At 54.5% G+C, this 26,916-nt stretch overlaps 11 protein-coding genes across 11 annotated transcripts; 10 read left to right on the top strand and 1 right to left on the bottom strand.

Moving 5' to 3' along the window:
- Window positions 1-709: 709 nt before the first annotated feature.
- Window positions 710-2,194, top strand: DQ04_00481100 (hypothetical protein; the record flags this gene model as incomplete). Its single annotated transcript, XM_009309079.1, has 1 exon — window positions 710-2,194. One exon carries the CDS (start codon window positions 710-712, stop codon window positions 2,192-2,194), a length of 1,485 nt encoding a protein of 494 aa, XP_009307354.1.
- Window positions 2,195-2,630: 436 nt separating this feature from the next.
- Window positions 2,631-6,875, top strand: DQ04_00481090 (putative Unc104-like kinesin; the record flags this gene model as incomplete). The annotated part of the gene is made up of 1 exon (XM_009309078.1): window positions 2,631-6,875. One exon carries the CDS (start codon window positions 2,631-2,633, stop codon window positions 6,873-6,875), a length of 4,245 nt encoding a protein of 1,414 aa, XP_009307353.1.
- A 686-nt stretch (window positions 6,876-7,561) lies between these two features.
- On the top strand, window positions 7,562-8,935 carry DQ04_00481080 (hypothetical protein; the record flags this gene model as incomplete). The annotated part of the gene is made up of 1 exon (XM_009309077.1): window positions 7,562-8,935. The coding sequence occupies one exon, from the start codon at window positions 7,562-7,564 to the stop codon at window positions 8,933-8,935; it is 1,374 nt and encodes a 457-aa protein (XP_009307352.1).
- A 265-nt stretch (window positions 8,936-9,200) lies between these two features.
- On the top strand, window positions 9,201-12,128 carry DQ04_00481070 (hypothetical protein; the record flags this gene model as incomplete). Its single annotated transcript, XM_009309076.1, has 1 exon — window positions 9,201-12,128. The coding sequence occupies one exon, from the start codon at window positions 9,201-9,203 to the stop codon at window positions 12,126-12,128; it is 2,928 nt and encodes a 975-aa protein (XP_009307351.1).
- Window positions 12,129-12,621: 493 nt separating this feature from the next.
- Window positions 12,622-14,421, top strand: DQ04_00481060 (hypothetical protein; the record flags this gene model as incomplete). The annotated part of the gene is made up of 1 exon (XM_009309075.1): window positions 12,622-14,421. One exon carries the CDS (start codon window positions 12,622-12,624, stop codon window positions 14,419-14,421), a length of 1,800 nt encoding a protein of 599 aa, XP_009307350.1.
- Window positions 14,422-15,011: 590 nt separating this feature from the next.
- On the top strand, window positions 15,012-15,347 carry DQ04_00481050 (hypothetical protein; the record flags this gene model as incomplete). The annotated part of the gene is made up of 1 exon (XM_009309074.1): window positions 15,012-15,347. The coding sequence occupies one exon, from the start codon at window positions 15,012-15,014 to the stop codon at window positions 15,345-15,347; it is 336 nt and encodes a 111-aa protein (XP_009307349.1).
- A 244-nt stretch (window positions 15,348-15,591) lies between these two features.
- On the top strand, window positions 15,592-16,593 carry DQ04_00481040 (putative oxidoreductase; the record flags this gene model as incomplete). The annotated part of the gene is made up of 1 exon (XM_009309073.1): window positions 15,592-16,593. The coding sequence occupies one exon, from the start codon at window positions 15,592-15,594 to the stop codon at window positions 16,591-16,593; it is 1,002 nt and encodes a 333-aa protein (XP_009307348.1).
- Window positions 16,594-17,149: 556 nt separating this feature from the next.
- On the top strand, window positions 17,150-18,844 carry DQ04_00481030 (hypothetical protein; the record flags this gene model as incomplete). Its single annotated transcript, XM_009309072.1, has 1 exon — window positions 17,150-18,844. The coding sequence occupies one exon, from the start codon at window positions 17,150-17,152 to the stop codon at window positions 18,842-18,844; it is 1,695 nt and encodes a 564-aa protein (XP_009307347.1).
- A 258-nt stretch (window positions 18,845-19,102) lies between these two features.
- DQ04_00481020 (hypothetical protein) lies at window positions 19,103-19,687 on the top strand (the record flags this gene model as incomplete). The annotated part of the gene is made up of 1 exon (XM_009309071.1): window positions 19,103-19,687. One exon carries the CDS (start codon window positions 19,103-19,105, stop codon window positions 19,685-19,687), a length of 585 nt encoding a protein of 194 aa, XP_009307346.1.
- Window positions 19,688-20,272: 585 nt separating this feature from the next.
- On the top strand, window positions 20,273-24,487 carry DQ04_00481010 (hypothetical protein; the record flags this gene model as incomplete). Its single annotated transcript, XM_009309070.1, has 1 exon — window positions 20,273-24,487. One exon carries the CDS (start codon window positions 20,273-20,275, stop codon window positions 24,485-24,487), a length of 4,215 nt encoding a protein of 1,404 aa, XP_009307345.1.
- An 883-nt stretch (window positions 24,488-25,370) lies between these two features.
- On the bottom strand, window positions 25,371-25,835 carry DQ04_00481000 (hypothetical protein; the record flags this gene model as incomplete). The annotated part of the gene is made up of 1 exon (XM_009309069.1): window positions 25,371-25,835. The coding sequence occupies one exon, from the start codon at window positions 25,833-25,835 to the stop codon at window positions 25,371-25,373; it is 465 nt and encodes a 154-aa protein (XP_009307344.1).
- Between the last annotated feature and the right edge of the window lie 1,081 nt (window positions 25,836-26,916).

Here is a 26,916-nt window from a genome sequence, read left to right as displayed (position 1 = left end):
ATTAGGGGAAAAATGAACAGCATGAAAAATAACCACAAGAACAAGATATGCTAACGACATTGCGTGTGAACATCGGTTTTTGCCACTCTCTTCTATGATATACCATCAAGGAACACAAAAGAAAATGAAAAAAAAAAACGAACGTCTTATGGCCAGCAAACATGGAGAGGAGCAGAAGGAAAAGAAACTTTCAAAAACGTAACGACACGATGAAAAGAATCCTTCAGCTTTTTTTTTTCCCTTGTGCTTATGCTCCTTGTTTTTCTTTGTTTCTCTGCGTGGGTAATGAAGGGGGCGTCAAGAGTGCTTCCTGGCGAGAAGTCTTTTATTGTGCAAGTTGGTGGTGAGGGCTTTCTTTTTCTTTCTCATTTCCCTATTCCTATGCAAATTCTCTCGGCGACGCCATCACTGTGCCTCTAAAAACACGGAAAGAAAAGGGTTGAAATGCTATTTTTTTTCTTTTGTTCGTCCCGCCTCTCCAGACGACAAGTAAAATAAGTGAAGACACACTGTGTGCTTGCTGAGTTGGCCTTTTGTCCCGTTGCTTTTTTGTTTTGCAGCACATATTGGGCGAGGATCAATAGGTGCGTAGTTATCGATCCGTCCGTCGTCGCATACGGATTTGTGTGCCTTCAACTGCTCTTGCTCTCGCGGTTACCTGTGCACGTGTGTGTGTGTGTGTGGCTAAGGCACCCGCTTCTGGTCTCCAATGCGTCGCGGGTTCCATCACGCTGCGGCAGCCATAAAGGTGCTCGGCACCGCCTGCTGCTCTCCGCTGCGGCACAGTACCGGAAGTGGTGATGGTGGCGGGCGCCGCGCGGTGGAGGTGACACCGCCGCCCCCTCGCCCCGCGTTCTACGTGCCGCCGGAGGAACGTGACCCAAACGACGCGTCGCTCGCATTTCTTCGCAGGGGCGTGCAGGCAAAGGCGAGTGGCAGTAACAATGCCACGGTGGACACAGATGAGGTGCAGCTAGGCAAAGGGCAGTCCTTTGCCCCGGAATTGCATAGTCATCCTCCTCGTGTACCTCATTATATGGATGAAACATCAGCTAATTTGGCCTCAACGAGTGTTCACGCTGGGCGCTCTCTTTTAGCGGAGGAGTATGAGGATACTACAACTAGTCGTCTCGCGGTTCTGAGAAACACACCGCGAAGATCCAAGAAGTCGGGGGATGTAGCTAAAGGGACCCTTCCTGTGTCAGGGCCTGGGAGTTCCATTTTTGAGAGTTGGGATCGGATAGAAGGTGCAGAGGGAGAAAAAACCGCTGCTGGATTTGCTGGAGGACGTGATGTGGGTAGTGCTAATAGTGATCGTACAGGCGAGGGTTCCGTGCCGCAGAAAAAGCCGCTTCTGGAACGGCTAGAGGTGGACCTCCGGCGCCTTGAGTACTACCAAGGAACACCACAGTATTCACAGATCTTGGAAGAATTCCGCGCCAAATATGGCTCTACCAGCAATGGCAGTGATGCCGAACGTGGTGCTGGTGCGGATCAACGCTTGTATAGTCAAGAGGAAACGCAAAGTGGACTTGAGTCGCAGCCTATTGACTACCTTCGCGCAAGCACCAAACTTAAAGTGGAGCTTGCTAGCGGCCCTAGAGCCTACGACCCCGTTGTTGTGATGCAGCAACTCGGTGTGATGCGGTATCAGGGTTACGCCTTCCCTCCCACCACAGAACTAGGGAGCTTGCGCGATAGAGACGGCAAGGTGATTCTGTCAAGTAGTGAGGGCAACATGATTGGAGGCCACTTGCATAAGAACGTTTCCTCTGCTATGAAAACACAGCTTGGAGGATCCCAGGACAATAGTCTCATCTACCGAACACTGGGCTTGGATGCGGTGCAGCGGCGACAGGTAAGAGCCATGCTCAGCGACTTTGACTACTCCGATCGTCACACAGCGTTTCACGTGATGATGTCTTACCCGTACACCGATTGGTTGCACGTGCTTTACATGGTCTTGATAGGTGTGGCGCTTTACACACTGCAGGTGCATTGCAACGCATACGGATTTTATGATGAGTATTTGGGGCTGGATCTGCGTCAGGTTCCAAGGTTGAAGAAACCATTTCTGGCGTTGGTGACTGTTGTGTTCATGTCGGTCGTCCTCTTTCGACCTCTGCTTGTGGCTAGCATAGCAACAACGCGGCTTTACCGCATTGCGATGAAACGCCCCATTGGCCCCCCGTAAGTATTGTATGAGGATTTGCATCTAGACAGTGGCTTTACTGAAGCCTAGCTTCGATGTTGCTGACATGTTGACACTGGGAACTCACTGGGAACTGTGTGCCCTTGCGCGCATGGGATGATTTCGACATTTCTTCCTTGTCTTGCCTTGCTTCTTCTCTTTTTTGAGTGCCGCATGCATCGTGCCGTTACTTCTCTTTTTCCCTCCTTTTTTTTTGTTCTTCACCTTCCCCCTGTGTTTTTGCTTCGTGCACTTCTATTCAATAGATAGAGCGGAAAGAACGGGAGGAGCACGTAGCGTGGTGCTGTGTGTCGGAGTGCGGTGCCATTCCTCATTCCACGGAGAAGAGCAAAATAAATAGAAAACAGAGACTACACTAGAGACCCCCCCAAAAAAAANAGCAGCAGCAGCAGCAGCAGCAGTTAGCAGCACCATGTCCATGCAGCGAGATCTATTGGCTGCCAAGCGGAGCAACTGGGGATCCGGCTCGAACCGATCACAGACACCGGTGCGGCCTCCGTTGGGACCCTCTGCGAAGGGGCGGTCTAATTCAGCGTCAAGCTCGCCTTCGCCTTGCGGGCCTCCGTCGCCCGGTGGCGAGGCAGTGAACGTCGCGGTGCGTGTGCGACCGCCATTCACCAGCGAGTCTGGGCAAGAGGTAATCGTCTCGATGGATCCATCCCTCAAGGCTGTGTACGTCAAGAACAGGATGGACGAGCGGCAGGCGTTCCACGTCGACATGCCGGTGTGGTCCTGCGTCGGAACAGCAATAGATGGCTCCGCCCCGGTGTCGCAGGCTGCCTTGTACGAGGCGGTTGGGCGTCCACTGCTGCACCACGCACTTGAGGGTTTCAACAGCACGCTGATGGCGTATGGGCAGACGGGCAGTGGAAAAACATACACAATGATGGGTGATGCTAGCCGAAATTTGATGACCGATAATGACGATGTCCTCAACAAGACTGAGGAGGGTATCATTCCCCGACTCTGCCGGGATATGTTCCAGCAGATTCAGAATCGCTCCTTCAGTGGAGAGTCAGGTGAGACCGTGAGCTGGGAGGTGCACGTCTCCTTCGTGGAAGTGTACTGTGAAAAAATAAGCGACTTGCTTAACCACAGCGCACCGGTTACTCTGCGGGATGAGATTGTCGACGACGAGACATACTTCTCACTTGTCGGGGCACGTCACATTCCAGTGACGTGTACACAAGACATTTTGAAGGCTCTGAATATTGGCAACAAGTGCAGAAAGACCGCGTCCACATCTATGAATGAGCGCAGTAGCCGTAGCCACGCCATCTTTGTTGTGGAACTTGCCGAGATTGTGTCCTTTACAAACCCAGAGGGCGAAGTGGCAAGTGCGCCGAGCAAAAGCCTCGCCATCCGTCTTGTCGATTTGGCTGGCAGTGAGCGAGTTGGTGAAACAGGCGTTTCGGGGCAGCAGTTCAAAGAGGGTGTGGATATTAACTTGTCATTGTTCACCCTTGGCTTGGTAATCGAGTCCCTAGCCGACCCCAAGCGGCGCAACGCCAAGCCACCCTACCGTGAGAGCACGCTCACAAAGATTCTGAAGGATGCTTTTGGTGGAAACAGCAAAACAACAATGATATGCACTATTTCCCCGACAGAGGCTTACCGCCAGCAGACGATACAGACACTGATGTACGGTTCAAAAGCTCGGCGTGTTGTGAATAAGCCGCACGTGGAAGAAAACCCGTCTGCAGCTGTGCTTCGCAGGGCGACCGAAGAACTGCTGGTCCTGCGTCAGCAACTTAACGAGGCGAGACGTGGCAGTCGGCAGTATCAAGATATTGTCCAGCGTCTGACGCAGGCCGATGAACGGCTTCGGCAGGAGCAGGAGATCTCGCGTCGCCGCAAGGCAGTCCTCGAGAAGAAGGAGGCGGAGCTAGCAGAGCGTTACCGCAAAATGGAGGAGGAGCGGCAGGCCTACGACAACAGAGTACAAGAACTGGGGGCGGAGGTGGAACGCGCCAAGGTGAAGCAGAAAGAGCGGGAGCGGGAGTTGCACAAGGAGCGTCGCAGGGCCGAGGCGGTTGCGGAGGGACGCCTGCGTGAACTCGAGAGCCAGCACGAGACTGCGATGTCTCAATTCAAATGCAAAGAAGAGGAGCTGATGCGCAAGAAGCAGGACACCGAGGAGCGAATGAAGCAGGTGGAACGTGACATGAGTCAACGTATCGAAGGACTTCTCCGCGCCGGGAGCGACCTGGAGGAAGAGCTGCGCGAGAAGAAGCGTGCGTCGAAGAAGCTTGAAGATGAACTGACGGAACTCAGACGCCACTCTGAAAAAGAGACACGGAAGCTGCAAGAGCAAATTATTCAGAACGACAAGGAATGGGGATCCAAGTACAAGACGTTGCAGGAGGAACTACAGCAACAAGAGAAGGAGGCCAACGCACGCCTTGGCGAGGCACTACAGGCGCGAAAGGAATTGGACTTGTTGCAGCGCGATAAGGCAGCAGAGGCTGAAACCCGCCAGAAGGAGGCGACAATGGCCATTCGAAGCAGGGAAATCGTCATAGAACAGCTCGAGAAAGAAATGAAACAAATGTCAAAGCAGCTAGAGGATCAGACCAGCACACAGAGTCTATACGCAAAGCAGGTTGAGTCCGATTTCACAAGAAAAATCAGTGAAATGGAGGAAACTGCCACCCGGGAGCGACGCGCCGCACAGCGCCTCCAGGACGAGCTGCAGCGCGCCCTTGACCGCCTCAGCTCTAAAGAGCCGCAGCATGACGGAACAGAAGGTGACCTGAATGAGGGGGAGGAAAAGCAAGGCCGTGCGCTGTCGGAAAAGGCGCTTGTCGAGTGGGAGGCTCTGCTGAAGCAGCGGGAGGCCAATATCGCCGAGCGGGAGCGCGAGCTGGAGCAGCAGTGGCAAGATCACATGCGCGCCTGCGATGAGAGCCAGCGCGCTGTCGCCGACGCTGTTGTGGAGGTGCGCACACGCAGCGAGGCGGCAGCAGCACTCGAGGCGGACCTCAAGGCGCGCTTCGCAACTATCGACGGCGACGCGGAGAACCTCGCGGCGTGCCTGCAGCTGGGCGAAAATGCGCTGAAGCGACGCGAGGTGTGGGACATCGAGTCGTTGGAGGAGCAAAGGCGAGAGCTGCTCCGGGGGTCAGAAGAAAACGACGTGCGCCTCATCAGGCGACAGATGCAGCTCGACAAGCAAGAGATCTTCTTGAAGGACCGTGAAAAGAAACTCAAGGGCGCGCTGCAGAATGCGAGGACGATGGCAAAGTCGTCCCAGTGGATGCAGTCGATGATCGTCAAAATGGAGGACCGCTGTCGCAAGCTTCTCGTGGCAACACGCCGGCGTGAATGCGACCTCATGAAGCAGCTCGAAGTCGCCACACGAAAATTATGCAGTGTCGATGCCCACTCTAAGGTAGTGGAGATTGTGTTGAGCGGCGAGGCGGCAGTAGCACGCCAAGCAGAGCTGCAGCTGCGCGAAGAGGGCCTTGTTGAGGAGGAAAGGCGCCTCACACACCGTATTGCTGAGTTCGAGGCGCTGCAGCGCAAGCGCGAGGAGGATTTCCGTCGGAAGGATGAGAAGGTAAAGTTGTACCTGCTCGAGTTAGAAGTAATGGACCGTGAGAAGATGGAGACGTACCGCCGCCTGGAAGAGGAGCTTGCGGCTGCACGCGCAGAGCTGCTGCACCGCAAACGCACGCTTGCAGATTACGTCGGCCACGCACGTCAGATGCTGCTGCAGCGCTCCGAGGAGCAGCAAGCCGACTTCGTTGCCGGGCAGGAAGTTGCGGAGCGAGAGTCCATCGAGCGGACTTTCCACCTGCAGGACGAGCTGGAGCTGTGCCGCGGTGCCGTTGAGGGCAACGTGAACAGCGCACAAGAGTTGCTGCGTCTCAAGGAGAATGAAATAAAGGCGGAGGCTAAGCGCTTACAGCACTGCATAGAGCGGCTGCGGGACGACGAGACCCGCCGCCAGAAACGTATCGCTGCTGAGGAGAAACAGACACACGCTTACCTGCTCGAGCTAGAGGAGGAGGATGCTCGCCGCACACGCCTCGCAAAGGAGGAGGGTGGGCAGCTGCTGCGCGAGGCGGAGGCATACCGCGATGAAGTACAGAAACGGGAGGCGGCACTAGAGGAGTATTCTCGCCAACTTCAGAGCGAGGCGGCCGAGCGCGAGAACAAGCTGCAGCAGTTGGAGGAGCGCCTGTTCCAACAGCAAGAGGAGGCGGAGCGGCGACTGCAGGAACGCACCGCGGATATTGATCGCCGCCGCCACGAGGCCTCCACCGTGGCGGAAGACAACGAGCGCACGCTGAAGGAACAGGAGGCTGATCTGACGGCGCTGCTCGAGAAGAACAAAGCAGTGGAGAAACAAATCAAGGAGCGTGACGCCGAGTTGCAGCGTCAGCGCTATCACTACATAGATCTTCGGAAGCTGCTCGAAGAACGTGAGAAACTCCTACTTCGGGAACATGCACACCGCATGAATGGCAAGGAGAGTGCGACACAGCTCACCGACGACCTCCTCGACGTGAACGAGCTCCTTAAGCATGAGCTGAAGATGTGGATGCAGAAGTATGATGTGCTGAAGACCGACGAGAAGTTGGAGTGCGAGCGATGCTCATGGCGGAACAAGCGTGACGCCACGGTTTGTCGTTGCTGCGGCAATTCTCAGTTGGTTTAGAGTTAACAAGAATAGAATTGTCATGCGAGTGATTGTTTTTGCTAGATGCTTATAAGATATTCCCATACCATATGCTACTGCTGCTCCTATTCCTATTCCTAGTCCTACTACTACTACTACTACTACTAGTACTACTACTGTTGCTTATTTCCGTTCACGGAGGAATCCAGCTGCCGTCAAAGTTGACTTGGCTTTTAGATTTCCCACATTTTCACTTGACGAAAGTGAGGTGCCATACCCTCAACAACAACAACAACCAAAAAATAAAACTACAGAACCGAAATGAGAAAGAAAAAAAAAGTAAATAGATAAACAGACCCGGAAAGAAAAGTACTGCGGAGACGAGAAGAACGAGAAGCAATTGCTTTTCTATCCATTTAGATTATGATGTGGCTGATTTTGCTTCCCGCCAATCGCTAGATTGGACGTATGTGATTACAACTTCCATCGTCAAGAGACAACTGAAGTTTTTTTTATTTTTATTTTCCCTTTAAACTTATATGAACGTGAAACAAAAAAACCGACAACAGCAGAGAGGGGCCATCAATGGCTTGCTGCTGGTGCCGCTTCCTGTGGCTGAACTGTGATCATTTTCACGATGCTCCCACACTATATTCTTTATGCACTTAAGCAGACGTACCCTCTCTCCCCCTTCCCTGGTTTCTCCATTGCACCAGATTGACGCTATGAATGAGCGCACGTGGGTGACCCGAAAACGCCGCCCCTCCACCCCACCGCTACTCCTCGCCAGTGAAAACGTGGAGACGACGTCAAGCGTTGTGTATGAGGATCCACCATTTATGCAGCAAAATAACAGCAGTAGCTCCCACTCCCGGTCGCATCACCGCAGCGGCACCGAACAAAGGTGTGCGGCAGAGGCCAGGCACACGCGTTGGTGCCCTGAAGGCGCTGGCTGGCGTGGCGCCGATCGCAAAGCACTCTTCATGCCGTGGCACCGGCTGGAGCAGGACTGCGAGCAGGCGGCAGCGCGGCTGCTAGAGATTAGCCACCGGCACAATTGCTGCCTCACACCTACCTCTATGACGCCAGCAGCAACAATGGTGGTCAACAGTCAAAATTCAAGCCAGCAACCAAGGTTCCAAGCGGAGACGCTTATCGTGATGGGCGGCTCCAAGCAGGAGGAAACTGTCGGTTATGGTGATGGTGAGGATCCAGCTGTAAAGCTCTCTCCAGCACCACAATTGGCTTCATCGACGCGACCGCCTTCCGTGGATGCTCAGAAGTCGAGGCAGCCAGAAGTGAATGCCCTCTGTGAAGCAAGAATGGTGGCAGACAACAATAGCCCGGTGCCGTCCAAGGCCATCACACCGCGGTCAAGCTCCCCTCCTGGGTGGTCCGACGCGCCACAAACTTGGGTACAAGCTGCTTCAGAGGAATGTACACGGGAAGAAAAAGAGGAATGTGCCATATCTCTTAGCAAAGATGACTTTACCGATGCCTCGCCGATTCTGTGCGTTATCATCGCCCCACCTGCTGTTTCTTCAGCTGCAACAATGGGTGATGAACCGCTAGAGACACGATTCGGGCGCAGTTGTGGAAGGTGTACAAGAGCAGTTGTAGAGGAACGGGGACAGGCCCAGGGTGGACCGCACGGTGTCTCTGTCACTCCCCCTTGTTCTACACGATCAGATACGATAACACCACCAGTAACAAGTATTTTCCAGACGTCATCGCCAGCTTCTTCGCCACAACCACCACTATCGCAACAGTGGAGGCCGGTTGAGCGACGGACACCACCGACCTGGAGAAGGTCGATTCTCACACCACCGCGACCAATGAGTGAGCATCCACTCTCCCATGCCGAAGAAAGGTCTCCGCTGACTGGTGTTGCAAGCAAGGGGGGGGCGGCACATAGGTACTACGAGCGGCACGTGTTCTGCACACCACCCCCGAAGGTCGCGCAAAGTGCAGACTCGACGCCGCGTCCGCGGGACGCTATTATTGTGTCGTGGCGCGGGTTGGATGCACATTGTAAACGCACGGGCCTGAAGTCCCCAGTGGTACCTTTGCTGTTACGAAGGGTCGAGGGTGCATCATAACCGATGGTGTGGTTGTAGACTCCCGCTGGGGGCCACATCACCTTCTGTATTGTACGAAATATCATTCTCTCATGAATAAGGGTCGCTATGTTATGCGCGCGTCCGTGGGTGAGCCATTCCACTTCCCCCACAGGCTATGATTCGCGAAATTACACTCTTCTCTTTTTTGTTGGCTTTAATGAACAAAGTACGGAGGAAGGAACACAGTTGACAGTCATCCCCCCCAAAAAGAGTGGGAAACAATAGAGGGAGTTCAACCGGGAGAATGAAGGCACCTGAAAGGACAGCAGTGAATTTTGATTCACAGCCACTACAGGTTGCGGAGAGCCCGATTTGCATTCCCGGTGGAGACGCCGCAGATATCATGGCCGCACATCGAACGTCACGCCACATTGACTTTGTGGATGACGGCAAACTCTTTGAGGGTCACTTCACCCTCCATACAAGGGGCCTGAAATCACTCATTCAACTCCTTGTGGATCAGCAGTCGGAACAACGTGTTATCATCAATGATCTTCAAGATCAACTGAACATGCTGCGTCAACAAACAACAAAGATGCGCAAGGCAGCCACGGCATCGACTGCTTTCGCTTCCCGAAGCAGTAATGTTAGCTCCGGGTCGGCTTTAAAGGAGGTGGACGACCTTCGCCGTCGCGTAAAGCAACTTGAGGGCTTCCAGGCATTGTGGGGGCTGCGCGCCACAGAAGTGGAAAACCTAATAAGCACCTACGGGGATCCTGTAGTGACTCCAGAGGAGTACACGGCATGCCTCTTGAACCTGAAGCCCTTTCGTATGCTGCGAAGTGATACGCGCAACTCCATTGTTACCCAGATTGAGCGTCGCCAATCTATAACCGCACGTACATTGCCCGAGGAGAGAATAGGCAGGGTTCACGGCGCTCGGGATCGCAGTGCCCGTGATGACTCCCGTGGTGCTCGTGATCGCAATGCACGGGACGACTCTCGCAATGCCCGTGATGAATCTCGTGTTGCCCGTGATGACTCCCGTGGTGCTCGTGATCGCAATGCCCGCGGGGATGATCACCATGCTCGTGATGCACGGGACGAATCTCGTGGTGCTCGTGATCGCAATGCTCGTGATGACGCTCGTGAAGCCCGTGATGAATCTCGTGGTGCTCGTGATGAATCTCGCAATTTGCGTGACCGCAATGCTCGTGGCCGCAATGCTCCTGAGGATTCTCGCGGTGGCCGGGAGGAGGCACATTTCAAGCATGATGATGAGGGTGATAATTTTTCGGAACTGACATGTCGCGTGGAGGCGTTGGAGCGAAAACTGGGGAGGGGAAGTACCGCAACACACTCTTCACGTCACGCGAGCAATGCGGCTCCGCGGTCTTCTGTGTCCTCAGGGGAGGTGGTGGACGAGCAAGCACGGGAAGACCTTGAGGAACTCGAGCGGTTTGTTATCCGACGCTTCAAGGAGGTGGAACGATCGCTATCTAAGTCCCGAGACGCCACTCCAGCCTCTGCCACTTCTGCTGCTGGTGTTGCTGCTGCCTCCACCGCTGTGAAGGGCAGCGGGCAGCCCGTCGGGAGGTATGAAAAGTCGCCCGCACGGTACCCCACAGGGCCACCCGAAACGGGTAGCTCTGCCACCAACATCAGCACCAAGAATAATGAAAACAACAACGATGTTAGTGGTGTCAGCGATATGAGGTCACGCAGGGAAAGAAAGCCTCCAAAGGACGGCGGGGTGGTGGATCAGGTCGCCCGAGAGGACGCCTTCGCGGCACTGGATCATGTGGAACAGCTTGAGAAGTTTGTCAACAGGAAACTCAAGGAATTTTCTCTTGCTCTTGGCAAAGGAATGGGGCCTGGCTCCGTGCGTCCTGCTGGGGAGAGCGAAGTTCCCAGCTCTGTCGAGCATAAGCCACAAGGACCGATGATTGACCAGATGGCTCGCGATGATGCTGCCCGTTCGCTCGAGATTGTGCAAGAGCTAGAGGAGGACCTGGGGAGGCGATGGCAATCTCTGGAAGAGCGCCTGCGAATCATTGGTCGTGCGACAATGAACAAAGGGTCCATCGCCTCTGCCACTAACGCATTGATCGACCGAAAAGCACGCGAGGACGCTTCCATGTCACTCATGCGGATTCAACAAATTGAACGGGAAATCGTTGGGTTCCGGCGCTTGCTTCAGCGGCAGAAAATTCCTGCGGCCTCTGAAGAAACAGGACTCTCTGATACAAGGGGGTCTAGTGGTGTCATGTTCCCATCTCCCCCAAAGCTGCAGCGCCAAATAACTCTTCAACCGATGGTTGGTGGTGGCGTTGGTAATGTTGCTGTGGACAACGCTGCGGGGACGGGTGATGCGGAGTACCATACACATATGCAGAATCTGGAACAGGAGGTGGAACTGCGCATGGAAGAAGTAAACCGTGCTCTCGCCACACTCCGTTCGGCGCGACCTAATTCTGGGTTCAGTGAACTTTCCGATGGGAAAGGCGCCCTCCTCGATAATATTACTTCTATTCCAGGCCAAGTTGTCATCAACTCCAAAGAGACTGATGAGTTGGGTCTTATGGGTATGCATTCACCCTTACTTCCCACTCAAATGTCTCACACTGGGTTGTTGGTGATGACATCGCATGAAGCTGCAGGGCAGGGCCCCATAACAAATGTAGGGGAGCCCGGAAAGGCCGATGCAATATCGCTCCGCCCGCCTCAGATGGGCGCCTTTAGTGCCCCACTGGTGACACGCGAGGTGCAGAGAGAGCCACAATCAGCCTCACCTGATGCGCTAGCAATGACCGCCGCGGGGCTAATTCGAGAAGAGCAGCAGCAGCAACTGCTGCAGAAAAGAGGACAACGTAGCGCTGGTTCCGACAGATGGCGAGGTGGTGATGCCGTTTCGCTTACTTTGGAAGATGCCGGTGGTGACGCGACGGCAGCGGAGGTCGCTGCAATGTCACACCTGCTGAGCCTCAAGCAGCTGCGGAGCGAAAGCGCGCGTGTGGCGCCGCGAAGCCGCGCTGGTGAACTCGACGAGCTCCGGTCACACAGCGTGCGCTTGCGTGACATGAGCATGGGCTCCCCGGGAAGAATGGAAGGAGGCTTCTCAGCCGAGCCGAGCGCGCTGGGGCATACCACACCTTGTGTTGTGTACAACTGCGCGTGGTGCGCCGCACAGAAGCGGGCAGCTGCGCCGATGACTGCGCGTCCCTTGCGTTAGTTCTTTCAACAGAACAAACACTTCATGATGTAGACTTGTATGAAAGAGGAATCAGATTTTATCTGCGATCATGTTCAGAACTGAAATACTGATGAAAAAAAATGGCAAACAACACACCAAGAATAAGGGATGAGAGAAAAAGGAGGAGGAGGAGAGAGAGAGAGAGAGAGAGAGAGAGAGAGAGAGAGATGAATGCGTTAATGGCCACTGTGCCGTTTATCATAGCCCTTCTTCAGGAGAAAGTTACACGGATCTGCTTTACACGCCGATTGCAGGGATTCTAGCCGTTTTACGGACGATGTCTGGTGCTGCTTCACTTCCCTCCTCTTGCCTTGGCCTTCTTCTTCACTATTTTGTTGTCTTTTTTCCTTATCTTCATCCGTTTTTTTTTCGCTTATTTCGCTTTGTTTTTCTTTCTGCTGTCTTACAACACACGCAGCTGCAGTGGAAGCACACACAGAGAACAGCAACGGAAAAAAACAACCCATCAAAGATGCCTTCGGTGGACGTGGATGTCACTGCTATCCCTGACATGATTGAGGCACAGCTCACGCTTAGCTATAACCGCCTCACACATCTGGTCCGCCTTATCGTCGATCAGGGCAACGGCCACGACGTAGACATTGATAAACTCACCAGCCGTATTGATGCACTGACGATGGAGAATGATGAACTGAGAAAGCACGTGGAGTCTCTTATGGCAGAAAGATTTCGCAACGATGAGATGCAAAATGAACTAGATGCAATGCGACAGGAGCTATCCCGTCTGTCGAATGCCTGCGCTGAGAACAAGGAGTGGCTGGATTCCTCCACGAAGGCGAATCAGCAGCAGTTTATTGACCTGGAACAAAGTCTGAAAAAGGAGTCCGATGTGCGCACGAATGATCTAGACCAGGCGTTTAACTCCATTCGAGAGCTGCAGGAATTCAACCGCGCAGTGGAGCAGACGATGAGCTTCTTCAACAGCTTCATAGCAATGTGGGAAAGCCAACCGGATAGGGTGGAGCCGCTGACGCGATGTGGACCAGATGGTGGGTTTGAGCACTCTACAACGGAGCGTGTTGAGTATCTGCATTCCCTTCCCGCCTTTGCCGCCGTGTTTGACGAGCTGGAAGTGATGCGCCAAATGCTCCGACATCAAGCTTCTGATGCCCTGACAGCTAAAAATGTTGCGGGCGCAATACGGCGTGTTAGTGCCGCTGAAGCTGCTGCCTCTCCTACAGAAAACAAAGCAACTGCTTTTGACCGCAGTCTTCTTGATAAGTTGCAGATCTCTCTGAATGAGGTGGAGAAGCGTGTGACAACGCTGGAGACCAGGCGGATTCCTGCAATTGAAGATGCACAGCGTCAGCAGCAGCAACAGGCGTCGGACACGACAGAGAGTAATAATAGGGTTACCAAGCTCGCCGACCGTCTACAGCAAACTGAGAATCGTTTACACAACCTAACTTTCCAGGCATCAGATGGGGCTAGCCTTGAAAAGGCCCTTCTGACGGACATCGAGGAGCGTGTGCGAGCCCTGGAAAACACAGTAGAAGGTATCCCGTTTGCAACAAACACTCAGCAGCTGCAAGTTGAAAAGGGTGTCGAGTGTGCCGAACTCCCAGTTATCGAAGTGCCACAGCGGCCTCTCTCAGCGCAGCGGCAGCGCCCGGCGTCGGCAAAGCGCATGTCGTTACCACCCCCGAGTGATGCCACTGCCACGGTGACAGTGGAAGAGGCATCACCGTCGTCGGCATTCGACACCCGTCCGATGAGCGGCAAGGGTGAATTCCCCGAGCTGCCAATCACCCAGCGGAAAGGAGGCAGCGCGAGACCCGTGTCGCCGCGCCACAGTGTGCACTCTTCTGTTGAGCAGCCCAATGTCGAGGCGTATCGTCGCCAGTCCACAGTGACGCCCGGATCGCCGTCACAGGTGCAGGTTCTGGAACAGGACGATGGGCTGCGGCGCCGCGTCGCGCAGCTAGAGGAAAACTCGGCGATACTGGAGATGAAGAAGGCTGACCGCCGCGAGCTGGCTCAGTTGGAGGAGGCAGTGCGGCTGGTGCTGCAGAACCCAATGGGGATGCAGGCGGCGGCCCTGGGGCGCAGCCTTATGCCGCAACGCCCCATGTCTCAGGCTGATATGCGGCTGGGATACGCCCCGGAGAGTGCGTACGCCACTCCCTCGCTGCATGGGCCAAGGAGCGCACCACCGGGCCGCCCGATGTTTGTTGGTGGGACGGCGCATCACTTGCGCGACGCCTCGGGCAACAGAACAAGCGCGACGATTTCTCCGTCACACCTTCAATAAATTTGGAGGCTCAATATATATATATATATATTTATAGATGTACCACAAGTGATAAGCTGGGCGAAAAAAAAGGAGAATGATGATTGAGAACGTTTCTCTCTCCCTTTGTGTGTGTAAGGCTGCATCTGCAATGCTGACGGCGATGTAGAATCTTTAAAACATACAAATTCCACTATATTGTTTAGGAAATTGATCCACTACCGCGAGTTGAGGTAGACTACTGTAGAGGCCCGCGGTGTGAGAGCTACACGTATCCACCGTATTCAACCAGTTTAAGTGTGTTGGTGTTTTCCATGTACCCGCTTCATGTCTTGTTTTCGTGTTGCCTGAGATGTAGAAGTGGTGGCCTTTCAATGCGCACGCTTAGGACGACAAGGTTTCTAGGCGTTATCATGCCATCCTTCGTGTGCTTCTGTGTGTGTGTGTGTGCGTCTTTCTTTCTTTGCGTGCTTGTATCTTTTTTTCTCCCCTGCAATTTCAGCCCATTGTCGAAAGGGCGACCTCACATAGAAAAGCGGAAGGACAACCCCCCACCCCCCCAAAAAAAAAAGAAAAGTGCGGCTTTCTTTCTATTGTGTAAGAGTCGCGCGATGGCCTTCCCAGTGTACATTGCAAAGTGTCGGCAGTGTGGCAACACGCGTCAGACGTATAACGACCCGCGACTCCGGCGTAGTGTGATTGAGTGCAAGGCCGCTTGCTACGAGTCTCACTATGAGTGGGATTTTGTCGAGGAATGCAAAGAAGAGGACGATGTGGTGGGGAAGGAGGAGAAATTGCGTGCCACCACAAGCAGCCTTGCACCTGCGCCTACTCCGATCCCAGTCCAGGCGGCAGAGGCAGAAGCAAACGTGGCAGCGTTGGCGTTCAGTGAGAATGCAACGAAGAGGAATCGCGGAAAGCAACCGAAGCGCTGCATTGTGACGTGAAAGGGCCTTTTGGATTCGTTTCAATGGTCTCTCTCTCTCTCTGTGTGTGTGTGTGTGTGTCTGACTGCTCTCTCTTTCCTCTTTGCTGTACGTCGCAGTCTTCTGTTTCTATCTTTTCTGTGCTTTTTTTTTTGCACGAAAACATCGCCACGCGGTATGCAAGGTCATCGCCTACTGCTATTCCTAAAGCATAGTTTATCAAGGAGCAAAACATTACGCGAAAAAAAAATAACAACAGAGGGAGATGAAGACGATACGCGCTGTGACACTAAAGGCTTTCGGCGGGGCAGACATGCTGCAGGTTTCACATATCCCCGAGATCACCCTGTCGCGCCCCAATGACGTCCTCATCCGAGTGATGGCGGCTGGTGTCAACCGCGCTGACATATCGCAACGCCGCGGCCACTACCCGCCGCCGAAGGGCTGCAGCGAGATTCTGGGCCTCGAGGTTTCTGGAGTGGTGGAGAAAGTGGGCGACGCTGTGACTCGTGTCAAGGAGGGCGATCGCGTCATGGCACTTCTCAGTGGCGGTGGCTACGCTGAGCAGGCGGTTGCCCACGAGGGCACTGTCATGAAAATCCCAAAGGGATACTCCTTTATCGAGGCTGCAGCGATTTCTGAGTCGTACCTCACCGCCTGGCAATCGCTAAAGATTCACTGCAACCTGCAAGAAGGGCAAAAAGTGTTGGTTCATGCCGCTGCCAGCGGTCTTGGAGTTGCCTCTATGCAGCTGGCAGATAAGTTCTTCGGTGCGACAGTTGTTGCCACCAGCTCAGCAGAAAAAGTGGAGTTCTGCAAGAAGTTCGCAAGCGTCGCGGTCGACAGAGCGCCGGATGAGGGGGGGAAATGTTTCGCCAACAAAGTTCGCAATGCCGTGGGAGACGAGAGTATCAACGTCATCCTCGACCCAGTTGTGGGCGGCACGTACTTGGCGGAGGATGGGGAGGTGCTGACGGAGGACGGCAAGGTTGTGCTCCTTGCATACATGGGTGGGCCGAAGGTTTCCTTCGACATGATTCCATTCTTTCGAAAGCGCGCCGCACTCATTTTCACAAAGCTGCGGAATCAAACAGATGAGTACAGGGGTGAACTGGTGGGGAGTTTCGAGAAAGAGGTGATCCCATACTTTGAAGATCGTGTGATTGCACCTGTCGTGCAGAGTACATTCTCTCTCGAGGATGTTGCCGCGGCGCACGATATCATGGAGAGCAACAAAACGTTGGGAAAGATCGTCCTGAAACTGTAGGGGATGGGCAGTCCGTGAAGGAAAGGATGAAGAGATGGGAACAGCGCTGTTTTTCACTGCTTCCCAATCAGGTCTCACTTTTTCTTTCCACACAGCTTCGCTCCCTTTCGTTTCTTTTTTCCAGTGAGTGCGGACATGTGGATAGAGGTGAAACACGGGAGCTATGCGGGGCGCAGGTGTCGTGTGCAGCGAGTGGTGCATGTGGGTAGAGGTGAAACGCAGGAGATATGCGGGGCGCAGGTGTCGTGTGCAGCGAGTGGTGCATGTGGTATTGCTGTTGTAAATGTTGAATTCCCCCTCCACCCCCATCATGTCAGTTCGTTCACGAGGCGGATATTTTTGTTATCTACTTCCACCCACAAGGCCCCATGCTCATGGTGGCGGCAATGCGGCGCACCGCCCAAGACCCACCCTCCGCAATGAGTTGACTCGTGGCATTACCTCTGATCTTCTTGCGCTTGCCTTTTCTTTTTCATCTTCCTCTTTCTTTTGGTTTGTGTTGCTGCTCTTGTGTGCAGGTGGCGAGAGCGGCTGGGTACGGAGATCGGGGCGGCGCATGCTCCTCCGCACGTGTCAGTTCTTTCGAGGTGCCACACCGCGGGAGCTTCGGGCGCAACTGCGGCGTCTCCGGGCGGTAAGCAGTGCAGCAGAAGGGGAGATTTGTAAGCGCCGGCGTCGCGTCCGCAAGGCCCAGCGGGAGAATGCTTCCGCTGCATCCTCATCATCCTTTTCTTCTGCTTCAGCGTCAGTGGACTGCGCCGGCGTGCATGTTGAGTGGCTTCCAAAAAATGAGGCACTGGAGAGCGCGATTGCACTGGCGATCAGCGAGAACCGCGACGCGCGGACGGAGTTGGAGTTCATGCGTCACTTCCTGACGGCCTCGCTCATCTCACTGGCTTCTCCTGTTGGCCCCTGGGACCCGTACGACACAAAGCCACAAGTATTCGCGCTCGATAACTACATCGCCCTCCCTGTTTTCACATCACTGGCGTACCTTCGTCTCTTCTGCAGACGTTTCCACTTTACGGTACGCGACCCTAGTGGGCTGCTGTGGGCCGACGGTCCCGGTGACGCCGCAGAAGAAGAGCGGAAAGGCACGGGACGAGAAACACCGCCATTGCCTGACGTGTCCAAGAGTGACTGGTGGGGGCGACACGTCCAACAGCATCTCTTGGAAACCGCACTTGAGCCCACGAAGCAACCTGCGGCTGAACAGGAAGTCACCACTACTGAGAGCGCTGCTGCTAGTGCTTGCACCTCCTGGATGGACGCAAATGACATCTTTGATGCTGTGGGCGAAACATCACATGAGTGCGATAACAGCACTTGCCAGAAAGTGGAGCACCCCTTTAAAAAGAAGAAACGCCCTTCTCGCACTTGGCGGCAGCACAATAAGCGCATCAAGAAGACGACAGAAAACAACAGCGGCAGGAAAGGCAAACATCCGCAGGGAGGAGGAGTGGAATCGTCATCTGAGGAGAATGCAACACCGAGTCATGATGCTGTTCGTGAGGCGTTTTGGTCTAAAGTTTGCACCACAGCTCCGTTCTCCATTGCGCAGGCAACTCCTCTCCCTATGTTTGGCCCCTTGCTGCGTCCTTTCTTTGTTGGCTACTTCGCTGATGTTGATACCTTACTGCATAACGCCTCTATTGTGCCCGAGAGGGTGGATATCGTGCTCAACCCGTCCTCTCCCATCGAGTTTGTTCTCGCGCGGGAGGCGACGGACCGTGTGCTGCACAAGGACCAGCTGCTGCTGCTGGCCTACCGGCGCGTTGAGAAGGAGTTGCGTGGGGAGTTTCACCGCTTTCTGCGTCATGTCGCCTCAGAAGTGGCGTGGGCGCGGAGCGCCTGCATTCCTTGCCCCGTGCCGGGGAAACCCGACGAGGTGAAGTACACACTTGCCATTTTGCTCCAGAGTGACGACATTGATCGGACGTTTTCGTGCCTCCGCAGAGCGAAAAACCACTGCCTGCTGATGGGACACGCTGACCTGGACGTGCTGCCGTGGGATGCTGCCGCACCGTACGTGCAAGAGGCATCGACGCTCTTCTACGAGCGGGCTGTGGCGGCAAGTGATTACAGCTGCGGTTCACAGAGTGCCCTTGGTGTGTTCGAGCAGCGTGGGCCCGTGCAGACCATCAACGTAGCGCGGCCAGCGGAGAGTTTCTACCACGACCCCACTGCGGCGTACACGGAGGGGCACGCGGTGTTCACTGAGGAGCTGAAGTTGAAGCGGCGCGTGCGCTAAGCAAGAGAACGCGGTAAATGGCTAAGACCCGTAGACTTTTGGCGTCTGCGGCTTGCAGCACAGTTTGTTTCCGTTTTGCCTTTTGCACCTTTTTCTGTGAGCATCTTCGTTTTGTGCTGCGTTACCGAGTGTGATACTGCTGTGTGTATATAACCCCCTCTGCCTCTGCCTCTTCCTCTTCCCATCGCTACCTCTTTGTGGTTTGCTCGTTTTCAAGAGCAGCAGAATTTTCCGTGGACACGTGGCATCAGGGCGAAGATGGCCGCCAACGTCGAGCCGCAATCCAGTTCGCCGCAGTTGGGCCAGGAGGAGACGAACAACCTCGTGCGGCGGCTGTACGACCAGCAGATGGAGCGCGCCGCCAAGCGCGAGGAGGAGCGGTACCGCGAACTCTCCAAGTCGTGCGCCCCGCCGCGGCATATCAACAAGGATGAAGAGGGCGATCTCGTTCGCCGCATATACGACCAGCAGTTGGAGCGGTTCCGCGTGAGTAGAGAGGAACGCGAGCGGCGAATCTACGAGGAGACTCACCGCAATGACAAGAAAATGACAGAGAGCGATATTCAGGAGCAAGTAGACCGCATCTACGCACAGGAGATCGCAAAGAGTAAAGCGCGCCGCGAGGAGCTGCAGAAACGGTACCTGCCAGAGGCCGAGACGAAGAAGATCAGCAAGGCGCAGCTCCAGGAAAGCGTGGAGCGTCTATTCCACATTGACTATGCGAAAAGGGACGAGGAGCTGTTCAAGAAGCACGTGTACCCATATGACCCGCCGTCGTCAAAGATCTCACGGTCGCAGATGGAGGCAATGGCCAATCGCCTCTCAACGAGAGGCAACGCGTAGAGCAGAGTCGACGTGGCACGCATTCATGTTGATAGCACCGCAATGTAAAGACGTGTACTGTAACCCTCTATCGTAGGGTTCACCGGTAAATTTCGAAGAGTGAAGGACCCACCACGACGAGACATTGAGAGAGGCGTACGATCTGTGTGTATATGTGCGTGTTTGTCTGTGTGATTGTGAGTGTTACTACTAGAAAGCAAACGAGAAGGTGATTGAAAGTGACGTCACTTTTTTATTTCAATTGCTTGCGTCGCCAGGGACACATGCAGAAATCCCCACATAACTCGTCTGCCGTTTTTTTTTTCCCCCTTTTTGTCTTGTTCCCTTTGCTCCCCAATTATTACTGCCTTGGACTACTGCTCTCATCTTCATTGGTGTCTTATAAATCCACCTCAAGGCAGAAAGAGCAAAACTCAGCAGCTCACTCATCTGGTGTGTGTGTGTGTGTGTGTGTGTGTGTGTGTGTGTGTGTGGTAGTAGAAGCAGCAACGGCAGCCAAAAGAAAAACCCATTGCAGAGAAAGAGAAAGTCACATTTGTGGAGTTTTTGGATAGTGGTGAAAACAAAAAAAAAAGTGTAAGAGTGATGCTTGCGAATTATGGGCACTCAACAACTGTCAGGATAAACACAGTGATGCCTCTACGAAGAAACAGCCGCAGCGCAACACTGGAGGACGATGAGCCGGAGGTCGCTGGTATTGAGGTAGACCGGCTGTCCTTCATGAACACCGCACTCCGTGCTCTCCCGGGCAACACTCTCCGTACCTTCTTTGCGCCTGTGATGAACATCAAGAGTGTCTTCTTCAGACGGAGGCGTCTCACGGAGAGGTATGCCTCCTCGGATCCGGCAAAGCTAGAGAAAGCATTCCGGGAAGCAATCCGCATTCTCACAAAGGCGCTGGTCGACGCGTCGCTGGAACTCTTTGAAGTTCCTGTGCCGCTTGACGAGAAGGAGCTCGCGGCTGAGCTTAGGGGAAAACTAACGCCTATCTGTTACGAGCCGGGGGCGGTGCTTGTGTACCCTGGCGAATTTCCAGAGAGCATGTTTGTCCACGTTGTCTTGAGCGGGAACGTGCAGGTGGTAAGCTTTCAGCCACAGAGCCGCAAGGGTATCATAGCGGACAGCAGCAAAAGACAATACTTTGTCAACAATGATACGATACGATTGGCTGGATCGTTGGGCCTAAATCCAGAACTCCTTCGTTTCGCCACAACGCCGGCGGAGCCCACCAGTGATGGTGCCAGCGATGTCGCCTCCATTTCAAACCTCTCAACGGCGATTCAGCGCTCGCTCCGACGTGCGTCGCGGATGATTGGTCAACCAACACTCCTGCCTGCGCGCACAGAGTTGTTTCGTGCGCCATACGTCTGCTGTGCCGCTGAAGCACTCGGTTTAGAGCCCTTCCGCCTCGCCACGATTACAGCAGAGGCGACAGCGCCCTCAGCTAGGACAGATATGGGAAACGATATGCGAGTAACTGAGACCATGCGCATCCGTACCACTGACCTACATAATGTCCTTATTAAGCTTGCTTCTGCACAAATGGGAGGAGGTAGGGTTCCTCTTTTCACAGGAGGTGCAACACGGCATCCAACCACTGTGGCGGACTACATCACTGCAGCCCGGGTGCGGTCCATTTCGAGCTATTACCCACTCAACGAAATTCTTATGCGTCAGAGCTGGCTTCTGCAAGATACACCTGCACACACAATACGTGCCCTTGCCACACAACTAACACCTCGCTCGTACCTCCCAGGAGAGGTGATATTGTGCCCCCACACTACGTCCCGTCAGTTGTGCTTCCTGCGCCGGGGCACAATGACTATTGAAGAACCACCAGCGGCAACCTCGAGCGATGCTTGCGCATGCCAGTGCTTGGGTTTACCGCAAAAAAGGAAGGTACTACAGGAGGTCCCAGTGGGTGCCTCATTTGGCGAGCTCTCGGTACTGTTTGGCGAGCCCAGGCACTTCGTCCTTCGAGCACAGACTTCGTGTGATGTTTGGTGTCTCTCTCATCATGGCTTTGCAGCAACTGTAAGGCGTGATGACGCCCTGCGGGGCAGTTTGCTCACCAAGGCTGCCGCGCTGCGAATGCGTTGGCTTGGGGAGCAGAGGTTCACAGAGTCTCTGGCACAGAAGCTGCGTGAAAGCTGTGAACTCTTTCGTGACGCGTCGGATAGTTTTATTCGACTTGTACAGGAGCGGATAGAGCCTGTTGTTTACCCACCAGGAACACTCCTGACGTCGACTTCTTCACGGTGTGGGGAAATGCTGATCATTCTTCACGGAAAAGTAACATCGATTGTCGACGGCGTAGTGGAGTATGGCCCCGGCAGCGTGATTGGCGAGCCCGTTATCATCCTCCACCGCTGGCCGCTTGGTCTCGTCTCCAAGGCAATGGTGGAAGGGTGGAAACTCAGCCGCAATAACCTCCGCGACGCGCTCTACCGTATTGAGGTGCTTCGCCGGCACTCGGGTGAGGTTGGTGCCCACGCGCCGCAGATGATGCAGCGCGTGTTTGCCCCACCTGTTCCCCAGTGCGACGTGGATGCGGTGGGACGCTCGCGGATGCCGTTGGTAGGGCCGCCACCGCGCGGCGAGACATACATGGAGTACGCACTGTGGCTTGCAGAGGTTCAGCTAAAGGCTTTGTGCTTCCGCTACCGTGATTATGTGAAGTGGGACGACATCTCCTACACCACACTCCCTGGGGAGCGCAAGATGCAGTCCATGTCAGCTGCGGCTATGGAGGCAAAGATATTTGCTGGTTCCGACGAAGTGCTGCTGGCCGTCCAACCTGTGGGTAGTGGCGCGAATGCCGCACGTGGAGGAAAGAAATCGGACGCCACAAAAAAGAAAAAGAAGGGTAAACCCAAGGTCATCGCTGGGAGCACCTTCCCTTTTTATGTAAACGCTGCCATTGCCCACCAACCATTTACAAAGCCTGCTTTGCGAAAACCACCCCCAGTGATCAGTGATGAAGAGGATCCCTTCCTAGCGAAGCAACGAGCTTTAACTGCAGCCTGGAAGGCACAGCCGCAGGTCAAGACCATGCCAGAGTTGGAACGGTTGGTAGGACTTGTGGATAGCCGAGATAAGATGCAAAAGGTTGAGTCGAAACAAAATCCACTCAGTGACACACAACAGGAACGTATGGGTCTCATCGAAGTGACACGTGCTGGTGGCCCGGCACCTGTTCATATCTTTCTTCAGGGCCCTAATCCTCGAATACAAATCACGGTTGAGGAGGCTATTTCTGTGGGCTACGTGCTTCAATTTCCAGATACGAAGCGAATTCAGTCGTGTGTCTCTAACATTGATTCTGACGTAACAATGGGACTCCCGCAACACCGACAGCGGCGACGCGATATGGCCCTTGCCCCGAACGAGCGTCACCACCGGCGTTGTTTCTTATTCGCTGCCTCTCACCTGGGAGAAAAGAGCACAGAGGAGATGCTGGTGCGAGACACCGCTACGCAGGAGGCCGACACCAGGGAGAAGGCGCAACACCTCACAACACTTCTTCTGGCGCGGCTTACTGAAAAGCGTCGTCAATCCGGTATGCCCAATTCCACTGGAATTGGAGGAGATTTCAACGTCTCTGGGGAGTGGCGGCGAGGCTCTGGCCTCAAATCAATGTCACGTGGGCTTGTGACTTCAAGCTTGCAGTCGACCCCATCCAGGGAGGTTACCTACTCTCTACAGGAGACCGGGGAGCAGGCGTTTCTGCAGGAGCTTAAGGATAACCCAGAGAAGGCGATGAATAGCATGCGCGTACGGTTTCAGGTGCCTCACGACGTAGCGGAAGGCGAGTCGCTCGAGTCCAAAGCGGGTCGTCCTTCCTCTGAGAATTCTGGTTCACGCAGCGAATTATTTGAACGCCTCCGCCGTATTTCGCTGGCAAAAGATCCGAATGCAGTTGAGTCATCTTCAAGTGGGCCTCCGCCACGGCGGCCGAGTCTCAACGTCGACGACAAAGAACCAGGTGAATCAGTGGACGCACCTGAGAATGCCTTGGCGACATTTTTTAAACAAGATGATGCCCCGCTCTTTATCGACAACTACGGTCAGCTCGGCGTGCCGCACAACAAAGCAACGATGGAGGTCCAAGCGTTCCAATCGGCATCGGATGCCCTTGTCTCAGAGGAGTTGCAGTTTTGTGGAACTCCAGACACGATGTCGGGGCGAGAGCACCTCAGCATTTCTGCTTGGATACCCTCTAAATTTGTCATGCCTAGCGTGAGCGAGGCCACCGCCACAATGCGTCGAATCCAGCGCGATGTGGACGGTCTAAACGCTGTGGCAGAAGAGCAACGACGTGAGAGGCTTTTGGGACGACGCCGTCGCACTGACAACACAAGCGAGCCGTTCACAGACAGTACTATGCTGGCAGAGTACCATCGTCGTGTGGAGGGCTGGACCAACACATACCGTGAGAACGCACGCGACCCATTGTGCTCTGCAAGGATTCCGTCGATGTTGATGGCAGAGGCGGGCACCGACTACCTCGCGGAGGAATTTCGGCTTACGCGACATCAGCAGGTGGAGACGACCCGCGGTGGGCATGGTGTGGAGATATGGCGCGGTGAGATGTGCGCGGGGGAGCGGCGCAACGGCAAGCCTGGATCTGGGGCAGACATGTGGCCCGGCAAGAACGTTCAGGGGGCGGCTGCGAAGAAGAAGTTTGGCCAGCCATCGAAGCCGCTGCAGAACCCGACATCCCATATGAACCACGAAGAATATCAGCGGTGGACGGCGAAGCGGGATGCTGTGTTTGCAGCTGCGACGCCTCAACGGTGAGTGGCTGAAGTGAGTGAACTCGTTTTGTTTCTTTTTAGAGCGATGAGCTGCTTGAGGGAGAGTAGCCGGAATTGTATGTTTTTTTTTTGCATATGTACGGAGTGGATGTGAGATAATTGTAACGCTATGTACACCTATCTGTATGGAGAGTTGCTCAAGCGCAATGCTGTGGCGTGCTATCTGCCCCCTGTTTTTGCCTATTTATTACCGCACTCATTCACACCCTCATACACGCGTCTCTAGTTGATCGTTTCAGGATCCCCCTGACTTTCCTTGTTTTTCCGGTTTTTCTTCCTTGTTGTGATGAAGGCACCTGTGACACACACACACACACACACACACACGGCCGGAAAGCGAATGTAAGATGGCCGACTGTTCTGAGTGGCTGGAGGCGACCACCGGAACAGGTGCTCTTGATGATGACGCCGAGCTGGATGGCTTGGAACGGACTGCAGTGGGGCGGTGGGAATATGACGCTTTGCTGTGCCTAATCGACTGTCAGCACGGCATGTTCCGAACTACGAACACTGAAGGAGGAGGAAATGGCACCATGTCAGCAAACCTCAACACCACTGGTGACACCACCAAGGTTGTGGGTGGGCCGGCTGTGAACACGGAGAGTACGGGAAGTGGTGGCACGGGCCATACAATGGGCTACAAAAGCAGTACGCCTTTCCGGGACGCTGCTCGTTGCGTTTTTAAGTTGTACCAAGATAAGGTGATAACAAGGGGAAAAGATATTGCTGCATTGGTCCTCTACAACACAAGGGGGACGAGCAATATCTACGATTTGCCTGGTCAGTACGTATTCCACCACTTTGCCTTTCTCGAGATCAACTCTGTCCAGAAGCTGGAGGAGCTTGCCGCCGCAGGAATAGTGCCCTCAAAGGAGCATGAAAGGTTTAACGATACAGTGGGTCACGCGCAGGACAGTGAATGTCGCTTGAGCGACGTGCTGTGGGTCTCGCAGCACATGTTCCTGAGTCAGAAATTCGAGACGATTAAGTCTCGTCGCATTTTCCTCTTCACAAACGATGATGTGCCACACCGCAATGATGAGTCGGAGAAGGAGCGGTGTTTGTCGCGGATACAAGACTTGTATGAGATGGGTGTGACCCTTGAGGTGTTCCCCGTCGGTGAGGGGTGTAACACGCATGTTGCCGAGGCTCAAGCCGACAGCTTTGATACAAGCGTGCATCCTGGAGGAACTTTCCGCGGGGAAAAGTTCTGGGAACCACTGCAGTGTAAAGTGGCCAGCATTCTGGGGACAACCGTGTGGGAGGATGCTGTTGCCGTGCACACTAGCAGCGGTCCCCAGACATTCAACGATCTCATGCGTGCAGTGCATCGGCGAGCACACCCACAGCGGTCGCACCAGAACACTCTACTCACAATTGCCCCAGGCGTCGGCGGGGCGTGTGTGCCCACGATGGCAGTGAGTGTGTACTACCCGCTGATGTCAGCAGTGCCGCCCCGCGTAGTGTGGCTTGATCCCCACACCAACGAAATCGTGCGGCGGCAAGTGCAGTTGGTGGAAAAGGGAAGAAAACTAAAGCAAGAAGAGAATGAGAGCAAAGAGAGTGAAGTTTTAGATTCCAGCACCCTATTGCAATCCATTGCGGTGGGCGGCAGGCGTCTCTTCTTTACGCCGCACGAGAAGAAACGTATTGTTGCAACAGCGGTGGCCGGCGCACTCGTTGGCTTTTCGATCTGCTGCTTCAAGCGCGCTTCAGACACTCTGCAGCACAAACACGCTATCCGCAAGTCGAGTTTCCTGTGCCCTAACCCACGGGACGGGGGCGAGGGCTCCCTACGGATGTTTGTTTTGCTCACACAGGTGATGCAGAAGGAAGGAAAGGTGGCGGTGGCGCAGCACATCGCGAGGTCCGGAGCGGTGCCTCGACTTGTCGCTCTAGTACCCGCACCACTTCCCTCGTCCGTCCCAACCAGAAGTCTCCCAGTGGAGGGGCTCGGTCTTTATGTTGTACCGCTACCGTACGCCGAAGACATCCGCGGCGTGCCCTCCCTGACGTGCTTTGGCGCCTCCACGACACCAACGCCAGAGGAGCTAGATATGGCTGCACGCATTGTCTCGGCTCTGTCAGGGTCTTATGACATCGACGCGGTGCCAAACCCATCGCTGCAGCTACACTATAATACCCTCCGGCGCCTGGCGCTTCGGCGTACACATGCAGCAAAGATGGAGGAGCAGGAGCAGGAGCAGGTGGAGAACGTCACTAGTGGGCTACGGACGCTAAAGGACTTTTCGCTTCCGGACCGTGAGGGAATGTCGTGCTACGCGCAGCTTTTTCGTGAGTTCAACGAGATGATCCTTGGGTCATCATACGACGCGGACAGCATGTGTGCGCAGCCAAATCCAAAAGGGACAGTTGGTGTGAAGATGCACCGTACCAAGAAGTCAACAGAGG

Source organism: Trypanosoma grayi, assembly GCF_000691245.1.
Source record: "Trypanosoma grayi strain ANR4 Tgr_48_V1, whole genome shotgun sequence".
Classification (NCBI taxonomy): Eukaryota; Euglenozoa; class Kinetoplastea; order Trypanosomatida; family Trypanosomatidae; genus Trypanosoma; species Trypanosoma grayi.
The sequence above is the reverse complement of the archived record's forward strand: the minus strand, read 5'-3'. Positions and strand labels throughout refer to the sequence as shown.